The 20,804-nt window shown below is 39.9% G+C and overlaps 1 protein-coding gene across 5 annotated transcripts in view; it reads left to right on the plus strand.

The window, feature by feature from the left end:
• Nucleotides 1-1,752: 1,752 nt before the first annotated feature.
• Nucleotides 1,753-20,804, plus strand: part of DCUN1D4 (defective in cullin neddylation 1 domain containing 4) — a 44,834-nt gene continuing 25,782 nt past the window's right edge. The window contains exons 1-5 of one of the 5 annotated variants that reach the window (XM_057366783.1): nt 1,753-1,855; nt 11,259-11,329; nt 12,278-12,317; nt 18,248-18,277; nt 19,589-19,703. In XM_057366783.1, the coding sequence (XP_057222766.1) occupies nt 1,831-1,855; nt 11,259-11,329; nt 12,278-12,317; nt 18,248-18,277; nt 19,589-19,703 (281 nt within the window). In that variant the 5' untranslated portion in view covers nt 1,753-1,830. Of the gene's footprint in view, nt 1,856-11,258; nt 11,330-12,277; nt 12,318-18,247; nt 18,278-19,588; nt 19,704-20,804 lie in introns of those variants that run through there. The other 4 variants (XM_057366785.1, XM_057366788.1, XM_057366786.1 and 1 more) reach the window with 4 other exon arrangements.

A 20,804-nucleotide genomic window follows, 5' to 3' on the forward strand; every position in this document is an offset into this window, starting at 1 on the left:
AGGCACGGAAGAAGTTTTCTTGGTGAGTATGTTTTTATTCTGAACTAGCAGCCTGAGTGCTTTTTATGGTCAATTGAACAAACAGACATCCCTAAAGGGATTGTTCCTCTTAAACCAGAATTAGATCACATGAACTGCAACTCAGTGGTGCCCCTATTGGGTATAACAACTTGGGATGACACATGCTGATGTGAATGTCTGGCATGTGGGATGTTATAGAACTACCCAAGAACTGAAACCTAGCATGTATTGCTTTATAATTATTATTATTTGCAGATGTTTCACAGAATATTCTGAATTGGAAGGGACTYACAAGGATCCAGCTCTTAAGTAAATAGCCAATGTGGGGACTGAACTCCAACCTTGGTGTTATTAACTCCATGCTCTGACCAACTGAGCTAAAGAAAAGATRGTGAAAATAGGAAAATATCTGAGATGGTGGCAGGAAGTTCTATAGAAATAATTTCAAGGAGTTAGTGAATAAGTAAGAATTTGAAATAATGAGATCTTTCATTGCTCTGACACAGTTTTGAGTACATGACTTTTGAAAAGCAGATTCATTTTCTTGTGGACTCCATCCTCTTCTCTGTAAAACAGGCAGTTGACAACATACGATGTAGTTCAGCAAAATAAAACATCTGCACTTGCACATTCTGACTGGTTCACTGAGTAAGGCAGAGCTTAAAAAAAACCCCAAAGAAATCCAAACAGGCCTGTGATCAGTTCATTCAGGATTGTATGTTAATGCATTACTCCAAAGGGACAATTACTTTAAATCTAGCACTACTTCAGTTTCATAATCCTTGACTTTCTTTTAAATTAACCTCTTAGCGGAAGATTTTTTTTTTCATGACTCAGATCTGTCTTTATAATCCTCCACTGTGCACAGACGCTCCTCTAGCAGTCTCTTCTCATTTGTGTTTCACTGAGTAGCGCCAGGGACGGCATTTATCTCTGGAAGGACACGGGATGCTGAGCTCGCATGCTAAGCAGCAGTGACCCGCAAGGTGTCTTCCTCCTCCGGCTCAGGGATGGCAAGCTCTTAGTGCAAGCAGGGGGAAAGGAGGGTGGCTCCACGCGCGGGATTTCTAGGATCGGGAACAACATTTAGGGGCATGAACCGGTGTCATCATCCCGCAAGGGATGACACCAGTCTTGGCCCCAGGTGTCCCCACCGCCCATCCTGCCGCTGCTGTAACACTGACCCGACACTTGTGTGCATTCGGCTGGCGTTGGCAGCCTGCCATTTGTTCTCCTTTGGAAGCGGGAGATGAGAGGAATAAGGAAATCTTTCTAGACCAGCCGGTGCCTTGGCCACACGGCACGGGGATCACGGAGTAACAGCGAACTGCCGCAGTCCACCCCCCACCCCGCGGCACTCCCCGCCCGCCCGCCCGCCCGCGGCCCCTGAGGGGCGGGTCAGCCCCGCCGGCCACGCCCCCTTTTCCGCACACCCAATCATATCCGCCCGTGGGCGTGGCCCTTGGCCCCCGTAGCCAATCAGCGCTGCGGATGACACAAAGTGGTGTTCTTTGCACGCGCTTTAAAGGCCGGGGGAAACTGGCAGCACCAGAGCCCAATCAGAGCGGGGGAAGGCGTGGCCGGCTCGGCGTTTTGCCCAATGAGAGGTCRGGGAGGTGGTGGGGGGAAGGCGGAGGGAGAGTGGCAGGAGCTTCATCCAGTAAGAGGGCGGGACTCACAGCCTCTCCCAGCAGCCCGGACCAATGGGCGCGGGCGGTGGGCGGGGCGGAGGTGTCCGTGCCCGGGCTCTGGGTTGGGAGCGGGGCAGGAGCCGGGCCGGGCCGGCAGCGTGTGCAGCGCCGCTCGAAAATGCACTCGGATGCCGCCGCTGTCAGTGAGTAGCGCCGGGGCCGGGCCTGCCGCCCCGCACCGCCGCCCGGCCGAAAGAACCGTCTGGCTGGGGGCGGCTTCTCTTGTCCCTGACCCGTGAGGCTTGGCCGAACGCGCCACCGGGGCTTCCGATGCCGGGGAAGGGCTGAGGCCCGCGGGTGCGGGACTGGCGCGGAGCGGGGCGGTGTGTGTGTGTGCCTGGCGGCGGGGGCCCCGCGGGGACAGGGGCAGCCTCGCAGCCCTCGGSGGGCTCCCCCGGTAGGCGGGGGCGGCCCATGCGGGGGCGAGAGCGGGCGGGGGCAGCCGCACCGGAGAGGGCCGGGGGCGCTCGGAGGGTGTGACGCAGTTTGCCCGACCCAGCTGGCGAATGGGTGAGGCTGCGGCCAACCCTCGTGGTCAGCTGCGAGAGAGCAGGGACTGCCGAGGGGAGGGGGGGCGTGGGCTGCGGAGCTGCGTGTGCGGGGGAAGACGGGCGGGGGTGAATTCAGCGGGTTCCGCCGGGCCGGTGCGGGAGAACCGGGCTGTGTGTGCAGGGGACCGGAGCCGCGGCGCACGGTGGGAGGTGGAGTCCCTGCGGCGGCGGCCCCACGCGCCGGGGTGGCGGGAGGCGGCGCGGAGGACTACAACTCCCAGCGGGCCCTGCGGCGGCGCGGCGCGCTGCCCCCGCCCCACGGACCCTCGGCCGGACCCGCCGTCCCCCCCCCGCCCCGGGGAGCACGGGGGGAGCACGCCGCCTTTTTGGAGCAGCGTAGCGAGGGCTTTGTCTGCGCAGTAGTTTTTGGCTGTGCGTTCAGAGCAGCGGGGACCACATGGTGTAGGCGGGTTGCATGGCGCAGGGGGGTCGCACACCTGCGTGGCCGTGTGGTTCAGGGATAGGCACCGTTCGTAGGAGAGACCAGGCTGGCATCCCAAGGACAAACCTATCCTGGCTGAACGACGTTCCTGTGAAATATCCCAAGAACGTGTTCTCACTGTGCGAGGAGTKGCAGCTCTGAGATGCTTTATTACTGTAGAACTTGGTTGCGGGAATGATAATGAAAATTGGAGCTTTGATCATGTGTTAATGAATGATGGTCTGACTCTTGCAAAAAGTYCTGAAAGCACTTGTGGAAAGAAATGCTGCATAATGCCTGGATTTTCTTGAATCCTGTGTCTCTCAAAAAGAGATGTCGGACAGGGGCAGACAGGTAAAGGCTCTAATTCATAAGGTTGTGTAATTTCTTTAGTGGTTCTGGTTTATTTTACTTTTGTGTTTAGGTATCATTAGGTGTTGGTGGTGAAGGCTGCCATTAAAGCACAAATAACKGCCTCATATTGGAAATGGAAGGGTGATTATTCTAGAAAATGCCTTCTGTTCAGTGTCTTTTGTTGTGTGCCCTGTCCAGAAAAAGATGCAGGTCCTCATTATACTCAAGTAAGATACAGTTGCAAATATTCCAGGGCTCCTTTATGTAAGACTACATAGTGATTTTTAATTTTTTTMAATTTTAAGTTGTCCGCATAAAATAGGAAGAGTATTGTTCCTCAGCCTTCAGTTGTTACTGTTTTTTCATTAAAAATATGCCTTAGAGTGATTGAATCTTATGCCTCAATTTTTTTTTTTTGCTTGTGTATGGGCTTGTATATATGTTATTTTAAATAGGAATGTTCTCCTTAATTAGCTAACTTCATTAGCTCTAGCTTCATAGAGGTTGGATTTTTTTCATTGCTCTAAATGCTTGAAGCAAGATTTGTTCATAGCGTAGCTTTGCACATTCAGAAGCTGGGTTATGATCGTCTCTTGACTGGATGTTTAATTTGAGCCACCTTTTTGATCCTTCTTATATTCTTACATGTTCTTACAATATAAACTCCATTAATACATTTTTTTGTCTCAGTTTTACTTTCTGAAYACATACCTTTCCCATTATATAAGGAAACCAACTTTTTTCTATTGAAGATGTTTGCTTAAAAGTTTCTTTCAGCTCCTGTAAATAATTGAAAATGCCTTTTCTGTATAAGACCATGCAGTAAGTTGAATTAGGCAGTTTTTTAACTGCTTCTCTTCATTCTGTTGTGTCAGGGTGAGCTCTTATTTGTGTAATTGCAGCATGAATTTGAATTTATTTTTGTCTGAGTACTTTTTATGCTCTTAAGTAAATTATTAATCCTGTGTTTTCTTTAATTCCTCTCCCCCCTCCCCCCCTTGCTTTGCAGGTATTGAAAGCAAAGACTTTGGGCTTTTTCAAAGCATTAACTCCTAGTTTTGTTTGTGTCTTCAAGCAGAAGATAGCTTGCTTAATTTGTCTGTCTTGTGCTTGCCAAAAAGCMTAGCACTAGGAAGTACAGTACATCCTGTGAAAGTGTTCAACTCTTGTATCCAATTTAAGTATTAGAGCATGTAATAATGTGGTTATTCCTAGTACACAAGACTACTAACAGGGGCTTGGAGCAGAACGCTTAATTTAAATGTACCAGCATTATTGTCATACTGTCCAATTAGGTTTTCAGTTTTGGCTCATAAAGAGATAGAAACAACTACCCGTTCATTCAGTGGTGTATGTGTTTGTATATATATATAAAATTGTGTATATATAGATAGTTGTGTGTGTGTATATATATATATATATATATATATGCATATATAGTTAGAGCTGCAAGGCTTTAGCTTGTCCTGGAGAACAAGTGTGACACACTTGATGCAGATGTGTAGACTTTGGGACTCAGTCTGCTGCAGCTGCTCATTACTGCCCATTAGCTGTAGATTACTGCTGCCCTTGCTCTGGTGGTAAAAGTGGTTTGTAGGAGCACTTTCTAATCCACTCAGTCAAATGTACTTGGGCTAGCTCCTGCCACTTATTTTAATTGTCTGAACTGACAGGGTTGATTTTTTGCCTGAAGCGGGTTAGGGAATGTAGCCATGGCCTGTGCTGCTGGCAGAGCTGCGGGGTCAGTAAATTTTGGCAGGGAGGAAAAAGCAAGCAGCTGGGGCAGTAATGCTTTTGACTGGGGATTCCTAGGCTGTTGCAGTTCCATCGTGGTGCATGCCAGATCTGCATGGTATTGGATACCCTGGTAGTGTGTGCTTGACAGGGTTTGTGTTAGCTTTATGTCCTTTGTAGGATGCCAGATGACACCTGGCATTAAGTCAAGAGTAATGCTTGCAAACAGCTCTCATGTCGTGGCACCCAGTAATGCAAAACTAGCTCACTGACACTTGTTTGAGTTAATCTGATGGTGGAGTAAGCGTTAGACTGGATGAACACTTTTCATSAGCAGAAGCAGATGTTTTGCACCAGAAACCCATAAAGCATTAAGTCTTTGCTATATAGCACAAAACACCCAACYAAACCCACCCCCTCCAAAGGGAACCTTAATGCCACCGTGAGCCCCTTGAGCAGAGTATTTTATCTKATATGTTAGTATAGGAGAATTAGCCTAGCTCTTATTGTTGAGTCAATTTAAGGTAAATGGAAATGTATTCAGASTAAAGGAGCAGTTACACAAATTTTGCACTGCTAAAATTGCTCTAAAATTCTCAATGAACTTTAAACTGTGGTAGCTGTTTTTATWAGCAAGCCTTCAGACTAGGGTACTCTGAAAATACCTAGGCAGAATAATGATTTGTTCCTATAGGGGAAAAAAAGAATTATGCTTTTTCCTGGCTATGTATGATGCAGTGATCTTAAAATATTTTTTTGCAATAAGCCATTCTGARTGTAATACCAAATGTTAAGAGTTGAATATGAATGTTTGTTATTAAATGATAAGTGTAGCAAGTCCTACCCCATTTTGTTGCTTGGGTTTGGGTTTTCTGTAGGGTTTTTTATTTACTAGCTTAAGTCAGTCTGTGTTTTGCTTCAGAACATTTTAGGCTGTTTTGTTTGGAAAACGTTCACAAATTTGCAGCTGTGGGTTTGGGATACTGCTGGTGTCAGCAGTAGCGCTRAGCTTGTGCAGCTCTGGGTGCACGTGGGCAGGAGAAACATTCTGCACCATCTTGTCYTTAACTTTAATGGTTAGGTCCTGTTGCTCCTCGGGATAGGTTGGAAAATCCCATTTAATTGCATGTCCTTACTTTCCAAGCTGGAATTAATTTCTGTTTTCCTTCGTTTCTAAATCATGCCCTCTTTTTGACCACACCAAATCAAGGGAGATCTTACTTTTCAAGCCTGGTCTCTGCCTCCCTTGACCCAGGGCTTGCTCTTGCATCACAGACTGGGAGAAAGGTCTCTTCTGCAGGCTGGCCAAGTTATAAAGTGTCACTGTCTGCAAGGATATGGCTACAGACACATTGGAAATATGTTCTTAATCCTGTCTTTGACAGGAATGCAGAGTCAGCTTCTAGCTTCTCTGTACTGTAGTTTGGTATTCTTAGTCATTAGGTGTGTTGTGATGTTTTTGTGATGTTTTGCCTTCTGTGTTTAGTAATGAATATAGAAATTCTGCTTCCTGAACATAAATKCTGAGGGCTTTTACCAGATGCAGGTTTCAGATCTAAACTTCTAAACTTATTAATCAATTAATGATTCATCARTATAAATTGTATTGCTGTTAGGATAATACTGTAAGTAGACTACAGAACATATAGTGGTGTATTTTGTAGAAGATGAAATGTTTCTTTTTTTAATAAGTGAAGTTTATTTAAAGGTAACCAAGGCAACAGAACTTCGAACTATAACTSCCAGTACCACTGCAGGTTTTTTTGTTTGAAACCAAACAAAGCAATTAAGCAAAAGTAAAAGCCTAAGCATTCTATTTTAAATTTTAGCAGTGAGTGTGCCTGGTATGTGCTTTGTGTCTAATTTTTTTTTGAGAAGTTTACAGATATATCTTCGCTACAATAAGATTTACTACTATGCTACTACTACAGCTATTTCTATATTTAAATTTTAATATTGTGTCTATAGGATTTACATGGCATATCTATCAAGGACAGCTATTTTTAGACCTACTGTTAAAGTGGGGGCTTGTATAGATTTTCTRTTTGCCTAAAGAAATGGGAAGCTTTTAAGGAAATGTTGAAGTCTGGTGCTGATCTTGTTTACTACTATTGTTAATTTTTTATTAGGTTTTTAATAGATTGTACTGCATCCTGTAACTGTGTTTTGACCAAGCTTTAAAGTGCTAATTTTGACAGCAGGAACTAAGTTAAAGGTTTTGTTCAGGCAGGTACCTTTTTTTTTTTCCTATTTATTTGTGTTTTAATGTAAATGGATTGGTAACACATTGCTCCTTCTGATAAAAAATTAGGACTTGATCTTTAAAGGTTTTTTCATTTCAGATAAGAAAGTAGAGTATTTGAGTTCAGATTACCTATACACTTTGCTTATATTTAAGACACACTGAGTTTTTTTGGTTTTATTTATTGTATTTCATGTGTGTGTTAATTAGAAATGGTATAGAATGTTCTTTTTCTAGTTTGTTATGGAAGCAAGCCCAGCTAGCTCTTGCTTCTTTTTCCTCTTTGTAACTCTCAGGACCACAGTTCAAACTTTCATCTATAATACTCTAAAAGTTATTTTTCAACTGTTTTCTTTTTACTTTTAAATTGTGTATGATTGTGACTAATTGACTAACCCAGCCTTTAACACTTAATGTTAAGTGTTAATGACAACTTGAGACAAGGTTTAAATTCCATGAAACTAGGTTGGCTCTGGCATTTCTTTCCATTCTGGGTTCTGGATTTGCAATTATTTTACTYAGTAGTTTGGGAGTTTTTTGCCATTGCCTTTGTAATTACTGCAAAGTATTTAATACCATTTGGAATTTTCWTTGCTTCAGTCCTCACTGAAGATCAGCTAACTTCTGCATGAAAAACAATTTAATCAATAAAACTCATTTGCTTGTTTGACGTACACCTTTTAAAAGTCATAGCAAACGTTGCAGCGCATCATCTTTCAGTATTTACAAAGMAGGCAGGTTTCCTTCTTCTGGTATGAGGTCAATTAACTGTATGGTACATCAGAATCTTAGAATGGCTTTAATTGAAAGGGACCTGAAAGATAATCTCCTTCCAACCCCCCTGCCATGGGCACAGACACCTTCCACCAAGACCAGGTTGCTCAGAGCCCCATCCAACYTCACACTTCAGGCTTGGGGCATCCACTCCTTCTTTGGACAACCTGTGCCAGGATCTCATCACCCTCACTGTCAAGAATTTCTTTCTAATATCTAGTCTAAATGTACTGTCAGTTTGAAGCCATTCCCCCTTGTCCTGTCACTATGTGCTTTTCTGATAAGTCCCTTTCCAGCTTCTTGTAAGTCCCCTTAGAATACTATAAGTGCATTTAAAGTGCAGTAAGATCTCCCTGGAATCTTCTGTTCTCCACACTGAACAACCATAGCTCTTAGCCTTTCTTCAGAGCAGAGGTGTTCCATTCCTCCAGCTTTGTGGCCTTTCTCCAACAGGTTCATTTCTTTCCTGTGCTGAGGACCCCAGAGCTGGATGCTGTTTCTGTAGGAAAAGAATGCAGACTAATTAATGTGCTTTGAAACTCTTATATTCAGGTGAAAAATAGCTTCACACATGATGGCATTCTTCATGTGTMGCTCATACCAGCTGTTGAGTGAGTAGCTTCATGTATTGCTCCTCTTGTAGTGGGGCTTGGATGGACACTGCTGCTGCCACAAGAGTTGTTCTGCTCCCACTTCAGAAGACCTTTCCTGTTTCTTACTTTAGCATAGCTGATGTTGCAGCTCATTGGTGATCTGATTCAGAGCATTGRGCTGGCAGGGTTTATTTATTTTGTGGCTAAGATTCCAAGTGTAGTGGGCTGACCAAAGGGATGACTTGGAGGCTGTGTAAGCATGTGCGGAAGTTCAGGAGGTGGAGGGGAGAGAGCGTGTTCCTGAAGAATACAGTTGCAGCTTGCTGTGCCAATCACTTTGCTTTGCATGCCATCTTGAACATTGCTGGTCGTTGTCTCTTCCTAATTTCCCAGATAGTGCTATTTGAGCATGGAGGTGTTAGTTTTTGGATTTTGTTTCTTAAAAACCATTTTTTTTCAAAATAGGCTTTTCACAGTGGCATAGGATACTTTGTGTATCTTTCCTGAAATACAGATAAAGCAAACACTTACCACCTGAGCTGTGATTCCCTRTTTTAATGGGTGCTGCTTGCATTTGCTTTTATAACTCTAAAAGAAACCTGTTTTCAGTTTTATATAATATCCCTACACTTCACTATCTTCTGTGAAAGAAAGAAAATTTTGAATTGGGGTCCTCTATATTCGTATGGTGAATGGTGTGATGTTTCTTGTATGAGAATTGGAAAATATGTTTGTATAACCCTGCTAAGTCCATGGTAATTATGTAACCTATTTCTGAAGCAGCAGCTTAAAATGGTACGGATATTTCCAGTAGACATGTATAACATACTGGCATGAAACTGTATGTTTTGAAGAGCCTAGGAATGCTTTGTTTCAAAGATGATGCCTAATATATATAATCCTAATTTTAGAATATTTTTTCAACCACTTTCAAGAGTACTTGCCATAATTAATATTAGATTAGAATAAATAAATAAATATAGTATTTGCTTGGTGTTGTCAGCTTGTTACCTTCAGATATAACTGGTTTCTCRAACAACTCATGTTCTTCATAGATTTTAGGCTAAGCAGCAAGGGAAACTGTAAAATTCATATTCCAGGAAGCTTAGTCTGATCTGCCAGTTAATCTTGCCTGCCTCAGAATGGCTTCTGTGTTCCCTCTTGTCCTCGTCCCTATTTGCCCCCTCTCCTTTTGTTTTTTGTCATTGCTTTATATTCAATTGAGGGTTGACTAAGAAACTCAGGATTATTTTCTTTTTGCAGAATGGTTCTGCTTAGTGTTGTTTGACTAGCAAAAATGGAACTTTATGAGCACTTAATGTAGGAAAAATTCTAGCACCCTGTTCAAGGTTCAAGACCTTCCTGTTGTGGCTTGGTAAGAAGATCTGGATTGTGTTTGACTTCATATAGGTAAGGTTGGCYAAAGCTGGAAATTCCATCTCTGGTACTTCTGCCTTGGAGCAGGTGTGTTGCTGTGGTGGTGGATTGGGGACAATGTGTTAAAAAATAGGCAGCAATTAAATGATGCTCTAGCTAACATAACGGRTGAAATGTATGATTGCTAAAAGTATCTTTTGATTTCTTTTTAAAATTCGCTGTGACAAGAGAAGTCCATAGTGATGTGTGTAACAAGTATACTTAGAGCAGGCAGTTTCTTCAGTTYCACTTAACTTCATAGCAGTGTGGTTCACTGACTTGGCAGTTGGATGTTTAATGATGTCTCTTGTTTATCTAGGTCATCTTAAATGTATCTTGAGAGCATTCCTTTGAAATGCTCTGGATGGAAATAAGGGAATTATGTTTTTGACCTTAGTTGCATCTTGAATCAGCTACTGGGAAAAGCAAATGAAATGTCTCATATTAGAAATGCTTTAGTTCATTATCTGGGTGGTGACACTAGGCACATTGAGCTCTTCACATACAGAAGCAGTTTGCTTGAAATACTTTGCTTGTCATACAGTACATTGCTTTAGAGTGTTTTGGCACATGACTTCTAATGGGGTAGCTAATTTATTTTTCGTTTAAATGGAAACACTCTATAGTAGTTGGCTGTCTTTAATCCCCTTTAGCTGGTTTGTGTCCAGCTTCTGAGATTCTTCTTGGTTTGCCTGCTGACTGTATCTCTGCTGATCTTTCATAAATTACTTATTTTCCAGTTTTGTCCTTGACATATTCCTTGCAAAAATAGGGAATTCCTAGAGAAAAATTTTGTTGCTCTTTAATGACTGAAACAAACTCAAGTGTTTTCTATTTGGAGCATGGAAGCACAGTTAGCATCTGTGCTATGGATTCTTCCAAGAAGTGTCAGAATATTTTATTATCAGTTTTATTGGCTCTCATCTTAACAGCTACCTCATTTGTGACCTTTGGTTTGTTTTAAAAAGCCATGTCTCAACTGTGTAAGTGTATTCTAGTCACTTAGTTTTGCAAGGAAATTAGTTTAAAGGCAAGCACATGTGTATTAATAAAATTAGCTTTTTTTAAAACCAGGATTTTTGGTAATGATTTTAGAATGTTGCATGGTACTTAACATGGTTTTGGAGTAGATGGAGCAGAAGGACTGGGTGACATGGAAGTTATAATGATTCCCAGTGTAAAGGAAAAAAAAAGTAAAATTTTTTTTTCCATTCTTCTATAGTTAGCTGTAGTTCTGCTGAGGGTCATCTCTTCCTTAAGAAAAATGTATATGTGTGTTATCTTTCTTAAGATTTCAATTCTTCTACTCAGTGTTGAAAATGTGAGTGCTGAAAAAGTGTTGATGACTTTTATTTTACAACTTCRTGATGATTTTATTAAATAACCAAGAACATAAGATGATTTTGACTGCTGCATCTGGAAACCTGAAGTTTAAAACCGTTTTTTTTTTCTCCCCTCTAGATTTTCAACTGAATTCTCATCTATCAACACTGGCAAATATTCACAAGATTTACCACACCCTCAATAGGCTGGTAATGACTTGCCATTTTCTGTTAGAATAGCTAGGGCTTTGGTCCAGAATATTTCATGATTAAAATTATTAAGTGATTACAGTTCTAAAAATTATAACTGCCTTGTTGTATGAAAGGCTGTTGGGTTTKTATTGGTTAAGAGATAAGCAGTATTAGTAAAAAGTGAAAGATTATACTCCAGAGGTCACAGTGGAGTTTGAGCTTTCTTTGAATGTTGGATTTAGATGTTGCCTTCATACGAGAAGCTTTCTTAGACACATCAAATGATGGCAATCATCACAGTTATCCAGTTTCCTACAGTTCTTGTGCAAAACATATTGAATGAGCAAGCTATCCTCTTACATCCATGCAAAAAGTGAAACAAGGGTTTAAAAGACTCTTTTTAAAGACTCTTTTTGCTTATTCGTTGTGTATTTACATTTGTTTTATTGCAACCTTTGCTGGAAGCAGTGATATGGCTTCCGTGTGTACACTGCAAATTTAGTGGAAAAGACCCTGCCTGCAGAAGGTGTTAACTAGTTTCCAAGATCACAGTTGGTTTTTAATCAGTTTTCTTTAGAACACATGTGTGTGTTTATCCTTAAACATAGCCATTTCTGTGCTTAATGGTAAATTCAGTCTTTCTGATGCTGCATTTATTGGTGGACTTGGTCAATACAATAATGCCATTTCCCCGTCTAATGGGGAGTTATTTCCACTTTTGAAATAATTTGATAAGTTTTTGATTAAAAAACTCAAAAATATTTTTCAAATTCAGTTTACTTGAACTTTATAGATAAGTTTGGAAGGGTAATTTTTTAGGTAAAYATGAGCTGAAAAGACAAAAACTACAGTCTTAGTTAGATGATCCTTAAGTAATTAAGATGAATATCAAGTAAAAGCTAAAAAGAGTACAGAAGAATGAAGATCACCATCTTGTTTAACTGTATTATTCCTGTTCTCTTGCAGAATCTGACAGAGGACGTTGGTCAAGACGATCACCAGACAGGTATTTAATAGGGATGGAGTAAAAATAGATTGAAATAATTTAAACACCTTATCAAGGAAGTCTCTCTAACATAACTGAAAATGACGTGTTAGAAGGCTAAAGTAATTTTAGGAAACGAGTGCCAGGCTTTCTTAGTTTTTTTTTTTTTTTTTTATAGATGTTTTAGTTTATCCAATTATGAAGGATTTGAGCAGGTTTCAGCAGTATCTGTAATTTTACTACTTCTTAGCCTAGAAGACTTAATGARAAATTTCTCTCACTCCTGGGACTCAACCCATTGGGCCAGAATATCCATGTTCTTACAKTGTTTAGACTCTTGAAAGAGTATTAGTGAGAGCAGAGAAAAAGCARGTCCTCTTCTGCCTGTTGTAGTGCTTGTGACCAAGTATAAATGCTGTGCTCCGAAGAACTAGCTTTTTTCTCGAGTGGTTTTGATGCAGGTTCTTCCTGTTTCTTGTGCAAATTTTCAGTCAGTGTCTGAGGAGTATCTATTAGCTCATATCTCTTTTGTTCAATGGAATGTCATCATTTTTCAAGGCCTTCATCTCAGGTGCCTGGTAGCAGCTTCCTGTCATTCTTGACTTGTCAGCATTTGAGCTTTGTGACTTGATGTTTTGCAAGARTTGTTCCCTCCTTTCTCACTTTTTAGTTCTAAGCTGGCACTTCCCTTGATTTCTTTCTTCCTTCCTTTCTGTATTCCAGGCATAATACCTGAGGAGGGAGGGAAATAACTTACTGGCTTCAAGCCCTGATCACTCACTCAGCAGAGCTGCTCTTTAGAACTGACCATATCTGTCCTACCAGCTGACTAAGAGCTTTTTCACTATCCTGAGGTGATGGCTATATTTGCTGATGCCACTGTGAGCATTTAAGAAAGTGGAGAGCGCTGTCAGCTCCTCCTGGAGCTTTGTGTGCACACACTTAGAAATCCAGCACACTCTTTGCCTAGAGCAGTGAGAAGAGATGCWCAGGACTGCATTGCTTGAGATTGGACAGAGCTCATTTAGGGATTATCTATCCTCCTCTGTACAGTATCAGGTGACTTTGCTCCATACTTGAACTCTTACCCTAGCCACAGAAGGCTTCTCTGAAATACTTTCATTCAGTGTGGTTAGTGATTTGATTGTTGAAATTAGCTGATCATGTAAATGAAAAGCCTCTGCAAAAGAGGTTGTGACAGGTAGTTCAAGACAGTTAAGAGATTTTAATGTTCACATTTTAAAACTGATGTCCTCTCCCATCTCATGGTGGAGACTTGGAATTGTCTCCTATGTGATCCAGGTGCTCTAAACTAGACAGCTACATACTAATTTCATGTGTGAAAATGTGTTCTATAATATTTGCTTACTTTTGATCACCAAGACCTTGTGAAGCATTGAGATAGTCCCCTTCTGTCACTAATCAGTAAGTGCTGATGTAGTTGAGGTATTTGSAATTTGTCTTATCTCTTGCCTAGCACTTCTGTCATGAAGTATAAGACATTAGCCTTGATACTCTCATTACCTCTATTAGAAGAAGTTTGAGCACATAACTGGCTTTGAACAGTTTCATACTGACACTGATGGTATCCTATTGGCTGCATTGTATTGTTTGAATAAAGCAGTTTCAAAAGTTTAAAGGTGCCTRTTGAACGAGTTGGGCCACAAAATCCCACTAAAGAGTATAATTTTTTGCAATAGTTGTAAAAGTTGTTCTTTCAAACCAGAAAGAAATATGAAATGAGAACCAAAAGATGACATTGATAATGCCAGGTTCCCTCCTCTTCTTCAGATTTTATTTCTACAATTTCTTATGCTTCTGCCATATTTTATGTCTCCTGGTAGAAAGAGCCCAAATGTTTGCATAGGTTCCAGGCATGTTCAGTTGAAATGTATGCTTGATTTGACTCATATGAGCACAAGCGCATGGAAGGAGCTCTTTGGCCATTGTGAGTGTAGTACAGTGAGGTCTCCTGGTTCTGTTTTGCATGGGACTTGACACTTCTGAAACATTTTACTTGGATTTACGTAAATCTATAAAGAATTATTTTTGCAAATTGTTTGATTTCAATGTGCCTAAACCTTTGGGACTTCTGTTCCCCAGTAAGAAGTTGTCAAGACCTGTTAATTTTGTTATGCAATTTATAGAACTGCATAGGTGCTGTGAATTTGAGATTCTGTGTCTAGACTTCATTTGAAAGTCAAATTAAGAAGTGTTGCAAAAGGTTTGAGTGTTGCCAAACCCATCTAAAGGGTTTTTTAGAGTTTTGAGATTATTTTAACACTAAATCTTCTGGCTCAGGCCGTATTCTTAGAGATTGCTCTTCATTTTCTTACATAATTACCATGGTTATTGTCATTGGGATGACAYAATGAATGCATATCTAAATTTGGTTGAGATTTCTAAAAGCTATTAAAATAAACCTTAGTTTTAGGTTAATATTTATTAATAATAATATTAACTTTTCAATCATATTACACTTACTTCAAAGCAGTTGTTTCTAAGCTGACAATAAATGTATTGGGCATCTAAATTATTTCAAACAAATTGTATCTTCTCTAAGTATTAGCCAGATTTCCTTTCTAGAATGAGGCCTTAAAACATCAAAAGTTCCCACACAGGGAAGTGGCAGTTTCAAAATCCCTTTAGTGATTTGAGAGCTAAGATGGATCTTGTTTCAAAATTCCAGTCAACTACAATGATGTCAGTCTCATGTGCTGTTATGCAGTATGCATATCTGTCTGAAAAATAACATAGGCTTGAAATGTGTCAGGGCCTTTGCCTTTTCACCTGTTCGTAGATGTAAGGACAGCAGGCATTCAGATTCTGTAAACAATTTCTTTTTCTTTTGGTATGTATATGCATTAACTTGGAAACCCACATTTGAAATAATAGTTGTTATGTCATAACTACAAATCTAGCAGCTTGTTAATAGCTTCAAGTCATGATTTGATAATTAAATTGTGGCTTTCTTATCCAGATTAAAAAGTCTTTAAAAGTATTCTTCCTGTTGTCACCTGGCTTTTTCAAAACAGTGAGGTAATGTCTTCAAGAAAAGCAAGGCTTCATTGCTGTTGTTGAAGCTCTGGAGGGGGAGAAATTGCTTTTTTCCCTCTACTGCTTTTCTCTTTTGTTGTATTAGAGAAGAAACCCCTCTTGAGTCCAATGCCATTTTGTAGGGTGGAATAAAGAAAGAGAAGATGATTTTTCCTTTTACAACAGGACTGCAAGTTGTTTAATGTTTTGATGAGTATCTTAGTYTTCTCCTCTCGTGTTTGAAAATCGATGATTGTTAACTGTGCTTGTGATGGTCTTGTTGCATTATTGAGTGAGCAGCTATATCTTCCCAATTGCTTCAGCATTCGCAGTTTTTAATTATATTTCCTTTGAAGTATCCTTCTACTGAAGCATCAGAAGAGCAAGATTACTCACAGGCTTTATCTAGAGTGAAGGTGAAAATTATATGCCTGTAAACCATTCCGGTAAGGAGCACAGTTGAGTTCTTTGTTATTGAAATTTGTTTATTCTGGGTTTGTTGTTATTCTAGGACTGTCCCTCCCTTGTGGGTTTTATTTTGTATATTGTTTTAAATTTCCTAGGGTGAGTTTTAGCTCTTGAGTTGATACTTTCCTTTGGAAGCTTTTTTTCCTGGAAATTTGSAAGTACTGAATAKGATGTTTGGCAAACAGCATTTAAACTTGGCAGGCTTTTGGCTGGTGGTGGCCTATTCAGCAGCCATTTGGAGGCTCTGCCTTGCAAATGCTAGCTTCAAGTGTCAAAAAAAACCAGTGAGAACTAGGAGGGTTCTGCCAGTCTTGAGTTGAGACCCAGGAGTGAGAAACTTTGAAGATAATCACATCAGYGGAGCTGCACTTGGTAAGTAAAATTCTGTCAAACTTTGCAGGTAGTCAGAGGTAGCTGCATGTTTGTTTGCAGATGGTCAGACCTTTGGAAAGTGAAATTAGGTGTGCAGTTCTAGAACCTAGAAATGACATTTAGAATTAGAAAGCTCTGTGAAGGAAAGGTTAATATTGCTGCTACTTAGTGAGCCATACTGTAAATTAAGAAATTGCAAGTGTTCAAATTGAAAAAACCCAAACTGGTAATCTTTTGCTTTATATGAAAATGAAAGATAGAAATATTCTGCTGGTTTCAGTTTCAGAGTTTATTACAGAGAAATTATAACTGCCCCTCAAATTTAATACACCTATTTTAGTATCAAAAGGAAATACTTGGAAAGTAAAATTCTTGCACTGTGTTTTTAAGTAGTTTAGGGATTTTTCAACAGCTAAAGCCTAATGAAGACTTGGTCCACATCTCATTTTTAAAGATATTATCTCTGAAAGCATGTACAGTATGTTTGTCCATCTGGTGTCTGTGTTCCATCAGTGCGTGAGGGCAGAGCGTGTGTGCATTTAGTAGCTACTTAGCAATTTCTGTCTCTTTTCTTCCCTTTTCTGTCAGTTTGAGAGCTGCAACTAGATACATTCAAACCAAGAAAGGGTACAAGATTTTCATAGGAGTCATTGGAGAAATTGGGTTGTAGTGAATTCTGTTATCTTTAACTTTTTTGAGTTAAAACCTTTAAAACAAGTTCACCAGTCTTCTTAAAAATATCCTATCATTTAAGGAGGCAGAATCCAATCAGGAATTCTTGAGTTCAGTTCTCTGGTTTGTATGGGGTTGCAGGTCTGACAAAATGATTCCTCTGTTCTATAACTTTTATTTATTTTATTTTTTTTTGCTATGCTTTTCTTTTCACAGAGGCCTTGCATATTTCTTTTCACAATCAAATGACCAGTAAACTGCACAAACTTGGGGGGTGGTGGTGTTGCTCCTTGCATTTTACCAGCATCCAGTGCATGTGGCCATCACAAAGGGATTTTTACTTTTTAAATAAAAGGCACTTAAAACCAATCCATTTGCTCTCAAAGGAATGAGGTAGCTACAGGTTGTACTCTAATATATAAATGCTTTCCAAAATAAGGTGTTGACTGTCACAACACACAGCCTCACGTGTTTTCATTTATTAAGTTCAGTGTATGTCTTAAGTCCGTTGGCTTTTTCAAGCTGTCTTTTAAGTTGTTGTCATCTTAAGTGTTTTTAGTCTGTGTATAGGCTTTCAAAAACGCTTACAGGTAGAGTCTTCAGAAGTTTGATCTAAAAAGCGATAAGATATCATAGGCCCAATAACTTATGAGAATACAGTTTTTCAGTATCATTAATATGCAGGCATAATCAGATGGAACAAATGACATTCAATGGRTCAGGTTCCTTAGTTTGTTTAATTTGTAGTAAAATGCATTGGATGTACTGTGAGTGTGTTATGGTCTCTGGCTTATCTGTTTCAAATATATCTGCTATTGGTGAGAAGAAAAGAAATATTATTGTTGTTGATTTCCTTCTGTAATGCATTCTGGTACTTCTGAATGTAATGCATTCTGGTCTGCATTTTAGCACTTCTAAAAGTATGTTTTTCTGACACAGCCATTATGATATTTTCATGTGGTAATAGTTTATTGCATATTTTTTTGATGACTAGTTAAATTGTAATTTGAATTTACAGTGCTCTTAGTTCTCTTTCAAAGAGATAGTATATGGCCATACTTTCCTGGGAGAATGCTGGGGAGGGAGCTTTAGGGTTAAAGTAAAAAAAGGAATATATAGAAAGAATTTTTGAATTGGAAAGGATTTCTTGAGCTGGAGAGATTAATTTTCTTCTCAATAGAAATGAATATAAAAAATAAGATGAAAGAAGGCATATTTAGTGCAAAAGCTTTATTAGTTGAAACCTGATTAGTTGATCTYTACGTAAAAATTGAACATCTCACATAATACTAGAAAAATCTGTACTTTCTTGTGAATAAGTTTCCGTGCATGTTTGAAATAACATACATGTAGCAAAGCCTGTGAGGCTGTAAGGTTCCTTACATGTGTTTCTCCTATAACAGGAGAGAGCCTTTCAAAGATTCGAAGAATAGGTAAGCAAAAGATTGCTGTTAGTGTTTGTTGTGAATTGGGCCTCTGATTCCAGTCTGTTCCCTTGGTGTCAAAAAGTAGTCAAAATTTTATTGCTTGCTTCTGTGCTGTGATGTAAGAGAAGATTTTGTGGGCATCTTAACTGAGCTTAGCTAAAYGTGGATGCTGTTGTAGCAAAGAGAAGGTAGCGAAGGAATGCTGGAGTTCTTAATATTTTCTTGCAAATTTCTTTGGCATCGCTTTGTGTCTGGATTTTTATATCTCACTTCTCTCTTTCTTTCCTTTTAAAATTCTGTGTATAACACTTAGAGCTTTGATAGCTCTTGGAGCCGCTCTTATACRCACCTTTCTCAGGTGTCTTTGTGGTCTTCAGCATATGAAAGTAGGACAGAATTTTGCCTGGAGTGCTAGCCTRCTGTTTTCATGAGACAGCAAAAGCAATTTAATGACTTGCTGTGGTCAAAAGGGCTGGTCCTGTGCTCTTTCTTGTGCTAATGTACAGCAAGTTGTTATTCTTTTTTTGTTTGGTTAATGATCTACAGGTTTGGTGAGCTGGATTGGCACACTGAAGAGTTACCAAAGACATAGGAGTATGTAGCTGAGAGAAGGGGATGGAAAGACTGCCATTTGGTTGACATCAGTGTCTTGAATTGGCTGGTTCCTGCTTGGGGACCCTCATTCTTTGAGAACGATTCAGTCCAAATAATATAGTCAGCCACTTATTTTTTCCCTGGTGGTTGCTAAATGTCTCTTCCTGTCCCTGCAAAACAAAAAAAAAAAAACCTCCCAGAAAAACCTGAAAACCTCTCACCAAAGAGCAAACAAAGCCTTTCCTACCTCTTGCTCTCTCTTTGCTTCAAGCCACAAAAAGCTTGGGGCTTGAAAAGAAAGGGTTCTGTTTTTTAGAGGTAGGTGCTGTACTTATTGAGTCACATCTGTATTTAAAAAAACAAAGATCAAGTCTGAGAAGTTCTGATTTGAATAAATTACTGAAGATAATGATGACTTTTTGAGGACTTAAAAACTTCTTCAGTATCGTTTTAGTTCTTGACTGCTGTTAGACTGAAGTAATAGTAGTGCTACTGTACATTTTGGTATAGTATTTTTGACCTTAATGGCAATCTGATCATAGAATACCATGTAAAAGTGAGATGGATTTTGCTATTGAAAGGAGACCTTGTCTTTTGTAATTTTAAAATCCACTAACTTCCTTCCCTTTCCTTCCCCTTGTAATATGCCTATTAGAGGATGCAGTTTAACTGGTCTGCAACAGTTTCATTTCTTTGTACTGGTGTTTTTAATTCCCTCTGTAGGAAGTCTTCGGTCTTGCAGTTCATCAGACTGCTTTAGTAAAGTGATGCCTCCAAGGAAAAAGAGGAGACCTGCAGCAGGAGATGATTTATCTGCTAAGAAAAGTAGACATGATGGGTATGTCATCTTACCATGAGCTAAGACTGATGGAATATCTAAAGTTGGGTAGCTGATGTATCATGTGTTTAAATACTAATGGAAATTATGTTGAAATTTGCTTGGTTTCTCTATGTGGAACCATAGCTGGTGATTAAACTGTGGGATATTGTAAGTACACACAGGTTCAGTTTGCATCTCACCTTTTCTAGTTGTACAAGAACCATGTAGGGACCTTCTCCTTGCTCTAGTTGCCAGATGTCAAAATACATMCTTGTTGGTTCAAAAACAACTTTTGAGAGATACAGTAATATCTTCCCATATGCATGCATAAGATCTGGATTGGGCATTAACAGTATCCAGCCTGTCAAAAAAAATGAATGTAGTTATAGTCCGCTCAGCTCTTGAAATYGTGCTAGTCTCTCCCTGTTATGTTGTGATTTGATACTGATCATGTAAGGGGAAATTGCCCAGGTAAGGTGATAGCCAGTGGTTCAGTGGTTATTCAGGTGGTGATGCACAGCTCCTCACTGAACAATAGAAGCCAAGTAGGTTGTGGCTRTGTGCATGAGCAGGGTATTCTTTTGTCATAAGTGTTGGATAGCTGAGCCCTCTGCAAGTGGTGCATTTCCARTATGTGTAGTATGTTCAATGAGTCATTCAGAAACCATTGAATGTGCTCCTTGTGTGCAAGAATCATTATTTGTGTGGACTGTATTCAGAACTTGAGGGAGTACAGATGGTAGGTGCAGGATTGTTCTAGTGTTGAAAAGTGGCTTATGCAATTAGAAAGTTTGCTTGCCACTGCATCACTTGGTGGAATTTGAGCTTTATTACTTTCATGTGTTACTGATGTCTCTCTTCCATGACAAGTACCTTTAGGGAGGTTAAAAGATGCATTTTCCTCCCAACTGTTAGCCTGAAATCAGGCTTGGTACTCTCTTTTTTATACTTTAGCCAGAGTAAGAAAAATGTTGGTAGACAAATTAAGCCTCTGGTTATGCCCCTGTAACTCCATTGTGTTTTAATTGGGTTCCACAACTGTAACTGCACTGGAATGTGTTAAATGATCTGTTGATGCAGAAGAAAGACACTTCAATTCTCCCTTTCATTGCTTTGTAA

This window comes from Malurus melanocephalus, unplaced genomic scaffold (assembly GCF_030028575.1).
Source record: "Malurus melanocephalus ecotype Western Australia unplaced genomic scaffold, MMel_1.1 scaffold_71, whole genome shotgun sequence".
Taxonomy (NCBI): Eukaryota; Metazoa; Chordata; class Aves; order Passeriformes; family Maluridae; genus Malurus; species Malurus melanocephalus.